The sequence below is a fragment of the Penaeus japonicus genome, unplaced genomic scaffold (genome assembly GCF_977035675.1).
Source record: "Penaeus japonicus unplaced genomic scaffold, GWHDUDI00000001_assembly GWHDUDI00000004, whole genome shotgun sequence".
NCBI lineage: Eukaryota > Metazoa > Arthropoda > Malacostraca > Decapoda > Penaeidae > Penaeus > Penaeus japonicus.
In genome coordinates, this window is record NW_028234406.1 from 46,968,960 (window position 1) to 46,974,221 (window position 5,262).

General features: G+C 52.3%; 1 protein-coding gene across 1 annotated transcript in view; it reads right to left on the reverse strand.

Annotated features, from left to right (window-relative positions):
- The window catches only part of bdg (sodium-dependent transporter bedraggled), a 132,403-nt gene extending 129,012 nt beyond the window's left edge, over positions 1 to 3,391 (reverse strand). Inside the window, exon 1 of the mRNA XM_086535840.1 lies at positions 647 to 3,391. Within this exon, the coding sequence (XP_086391966.1) occupies positions 647 to 3,312 (2,666 nt within the window). The 5' untranslated portion in view covers positions 3,313 to 3,391. The remainder of the gene's footprint in view (positions 1 to 646) is intronic.
- Positions 3,392 to 5,262: the final 1,871 nt, after the last annotated feature.

Below are 5,262 nucleotides of genomic sequence, written 5' to 3' on the forward strand. Positions count from 1 at the left end.
ATGATGATAATGAAGATGATGATGTGATGATGATGTGATGATGATGATGACATGGCCTTCTTCTAGTCTTAGCCAACGCAAGTATCTTGAAGGTGTCCAGGCAGCGGTAGCGAAGAACGAGGTTAGTGGCGATGCCGTGACTGGCGAGGTTAAAAGGCGACAGAATCATGTGTGATAGAAAAAATATATTTCGTTTGCTATCTCTCTCTCTCTCTCTCTCTCTCTCTCTCTCTCTCTCTCTCTCTCTCTCTCTCTCTCCCCCTCCCCATTCCCTCCCTCTCTCTCTCCCTTCCCTCCCTCCTTCCCTTCCTCTCTCTCCCTCTCCCCTTCCCTCCCTCCCTCCCCCTTCCTTCCCTCCCTCCCTCCCTCCCTCCCTCCCCCTCGAGAGCCCGCCCTTCGCAGCCTTCCCACTTTCCTTCCCTCCCTCCCTCCTTTCCTCCCTCTCCCTCCCTCCTTCCGTCTCTCTCTCTCCCACTCCCCTTCCCTCTCCCTCCCTCTCCCCTTCCCTCCCTCCTTCCCTCCCCCTTCCCTCCCCCTCGAAAGCCCGCCCTTCGCCGCCTTCCCCCGAGCGGCGGCGCATCCGGGTAGGCCGAGAGCGGAAGAGCCACGTCGCCTTTATCTAACCTTTCTGCTACAGTGAACTCACCTCAGTGCGGGGGCTTCTGTGGGCGGGGGGTCAAGGGTTTCCCGAGGGTGGGCGTGCAGGGGCGGGGGCGCGAGGGCGGCCACCAGGGAGGACACGATGATGGAGGCGGCGGCGGGGGAGCGCACGGTGGGCAGCCCTACCGCAGGCGCCGCAGGCACGGTGCGGCGACCCTCCGTCTCCTCGCTGGTATTCGCGGGCGCGGCGCCCTCCTCGACGCTCTTGTGGCCGCGACTCGGGGATCGACGGCCGGACAACCGCAGCCGCCGCATGCGCCTCATGCTGCGGCGAACTACCCGCGACATGGCTGCGGCCAGACCCGTGCCATCGTTCTCGTCCGCGTCGCTGTCGGGGGGGGCAGGACGCGCCCCCTCGCCGTCCGAGGGAGAGGCCGTCCTCGGGGAAGGAGCCGGGGACGCACGCCCGTCGCGCTCGCCCTCGGAGAGAACCAGGTCCTCGTCCCCGCTCGCCAGGCGCGCCCCTGACTCGCCCCGGCCGCCCCCCGCCTCGTGCCAGGAGCAGGCCTCTCCCTCGCCGAGCTCGGCCGGGGGGGAGGGGGGGCTCGGTGCGGGGGTCGAGGCGGAATCACTGAGCTGCACTAAGTCTGGGAGGGGGTTGGGGGTGAGGGGGGGACCCGGGTCTATTCTTAGTGTGTCACTGCTACTAGCGAAATATTCTTGGTCACTACTGGATGCGTCACTGCTAGTGGGGGGGTTGATAGGTCCTGCGAAAGGAAAGTTATCTGTCGTTGTCGGTGTTTCCTGATTTATGTAAGAGGATATATAACTTAAGGATGCATCCACATCCGGAGGAAACTCGTTACGAGCATTTGCGAGATTGTCTACACTCGCCAAGGACATTTCACTGACACTCTGAGATCCTTTGTCGTCCGCAAGAATGTCGTGGTGGACACCGAAAGGGTCGTCCCGGGATACCGAGTCGCAGGCGTTGGCAGCCACCGGAGTCTGGGCCTGCGAGGAAACCTGCATCTCCTCGGGTGGAGGTCCGTCTGCATCCTCCCACGGGTGTCCGAAGGAGGGGCGGAACCCAGCTACGTCTTCCTCCGGATATCGCAAGGCAGCGACACTGTCCCCGTTCCACATCTCCGTTCCACTCTGTGTTCCACCTTTCGGACTCGCACTCGCATCGGCAGGGAGCTGGATGGGCCACTCGTCGCCTGACGCGTCCCCGCACGGAACGTACTTCCACGACTCCACCAGCGCCTCGCTGCATTCCTCCTCGTCGAGGCACTTCCCCTCCGTGGGACTGGCGCAGAACTCAGCCTCGGACGCCCCCGGGGCCGCCTTGTACTCCTGCAGGATGGTTGCCGGCTCCGACTCGCCCAGGGGCAGCGCCATCTCCGCCAGGCCCTCCTCGCCGCCTCTGCCGTGGCAGTACCTCGGCAAACCATTAATCAGACAATCGATTGGGGAATCCGAGACGCCGTTCACGTAAGCGGAGGATGACATGTCGACCACCTGAGCCCCGACAGGAGGACTCGTTCTCGACTCCTTGAGCATCATGTCCTCGAAGAGTTCGTCGAGGATCTCGCACTCGATGGCGCCGATGTTGAGGGCTCGCTCGCCGACGTGCGGAGAGGAGTCGCGCACGAGGTCCGGGGGATCGTCCGCCGCGAACGCAGACCCTCCCCCGGCCGCCCTCCGCGCCTCCTCCGCCAGGTGCGGCGTGTGCACCTCCTCCAGGAACCTTCCGACATCGCAGGCCTCGGAGCCCGCCGCGACACTCGCCCTCGACGGCTCATTACACGCCGGGTCGAGCTCGGCGGGACTCTGCGACACCTGAATAGTGATCGGGGCTGTGACGGCGGACTCGAGCGCGACGTCTTGGGCGGGCGAGGCCGCCCCTTGGCCCATCAGGTACACCGAAGTGGCACCCGAACCTCGGTCTGGGGCGTCTCCGTTAATGTAGATGGTCTGCTTGCTGGCGGGAGACAGCTGATGGCTGGCGACAGCCTCGTGGTCTCCCATGGCGGGTCCGGAGGGCAGCTGAATCACGGACCTGCCCCGCACGTCAGCCAGCCGCCCCTCGGCCTCCACGCAGGCCGTCGTGGGCGTGTGGGCGAGGTGGCTCGAGGCTGAAATGGTGTTGGTTGCCGAGGAGATGTTGATGGAGACGGGCGCTGCGGAGGAGGCCGGTCGTGCCAGCTGACCAGCGGCGGGGCTGAGGTTACCAACCTCCCCGCTATTCTCAATGCCAGCAGGCGCCCCACCGCGGCTGCACGCCGAGTCTGTTACGGTTTCTGAGAAGTTGTCGAATCCGTGCATGCGATTTGGCTCCGATTCCCGAAAACTGCCTTGAACACTCGAGGCCATGCCTGTTGCACCTTCGTCCGTCTTCAGCGAGGCCTTGGCTTTTCTCTGGTCTCGACTCGTGCCACTGCTGCTCTTACTCGCCCCGAAGCCAGCCCCTGACGGCACATCCTTTGGTTTCACCGATTCTCCTTTCCTCCAGAGATTCTGATAGATTGGATCCTGAACCTGGTAGGTGACGTCCACGCACGAGCCGCGACCGACTCCGTCAGCCTCGCTCTCTTCCGTATCACTCACACCGTCGTCTGTGGCTTCGTCGTAAATGAAGGAGAAATACTCGTCGACGACGTCTCCGAACGACTCGCCTTCGTCTAACACTGCACCTACGGCGCTTGCCATAGCGGCGCGACGTTCCTCAGGGTGACACGGACATGGGTAGCATCACTTCCCTCCAGTACACTTGCACACACACGACTACGGTTCCTCATACGGGTGTTGTCGCGCTTCCAGCAACCTTTTTCTTGTCGTACTGGAAAGTCAGCTCCAACTCGGGGCTGGATATTTAAAATTACGTATTTCTTGTATATCTAGAAGTATATGCGCTCTTTATTTAACCTGTTAGTTAACTTTATAAGCGCAGTAAGTAAAAAAATAGTTAGTGAGAGAGTTTTAAGCGAGTAATAAACAACACATACGTCTGGCAACCACCTGAGCGGCCCGGCAGCGGTGAAGCAGTTGCCAACGTCTTGTAGAATAGTAACAATATTTCTCATCATTCATTTCCCATTCAAACAATAACGAATATTACCAAACCATTCACACTGATAAAAAACACACAACAATTTACAAGCCACACGAAAGGAAATAATCACCTCTCCTACTTTGAAAAAAAAGTGAAGGATAAAAAGCTAACATAGCCTCTCACGGTTGCCAGAGCGACGGACAGCACGTGGGAAAACAAACCCAAAGATGCGATCACTTAAATCGCCGGCGCCCGCCATGCACACATGACAGCGACAGTCAATCTTCCAAGAGACATGCAACAGCGTCAGTCATCACTCAAAAACTATATGTTCAGAGGTATATTTACTCGTCTGATCGAGTTGCTATTGACTGCAATAAACTCATATCTTAATGTTTCAACTTAGCAACACACCTGTACCATTTACTTTAAGTGTCACTATTGCTAAATATGTTATCATAGAAACGCGAAGCGATGCAGGTGTATATCAACAGGTGCGGAGAAGTATATCAATCATAACACAGTTCATGTTAACTAGATTTGGATACAGCTTCACGCACAGGCATTCAAAAATATTTTTAATATTTTTTCTATGACTATTATCATATATTGTGGATTTCAATTAATTTTTCCTGTAACTTGGTGGTATAGTTTTGACGATGATGCACCAGGTGCAACCATGATAATCAATATATATATATATATATATATATATATATATATATATATATATATATACATATATATGTGTGTGTGTGTGTGTGTGTGTGTGTGTATGTATTGATGTATGTATCTATCTGTTTATCTATATATATGCACATACACACACACACAAACAAAGACACACACACACGAACAAACAAACACACACATACAAACACACACAAACACACACACACACACACACACACACACATATATATATATATATGTATATATATATATATATATATATATATATATATATATATATATATATATATATAAAGATTATAGGATATAGGCCTACTCATCAGATCTGCATATGTCAAGACTAACATTATACATCATGAAATAACTTATCATTATCATCATTAATGTTCGTATGTTGTTATACATCTGGTGAAAGAAATTGTCAATTTAATACTAATTCAACCATCGTCATTACAGTAGATATATTATCAAATAATCAATTTATTGCAGATGTTGATAGGATGAGCACGATAATTGCCATCATTAGAATCATCATTATTGTTGCTATTGTTGTTGTTGTTGTTATTACTGTTGATTTTGTTGTTTTTGACGTCGTTATCATTATCATTATTGTTATTACTGTTGTTGTTATTATTATTATCATTATCATCATTATTGTTTTCATTACTGTTATTGTTGTTGTTATTGCTATCATTCTGATTATTTTTGTGATGATTATCCTTATCATTATCATCATCATCACTATTATTATCATTGCGTTTGTTATCAATTATTATCATGACTATGATCCTCACTGCCATTAATGTCACTGTTATAATGATTATATTCATTACCAATATGAACGTCATTTTTATCATCATCATTTTTATCGTTTTTTTATCACTATCATTATATTCCTTATCATCATTACCATT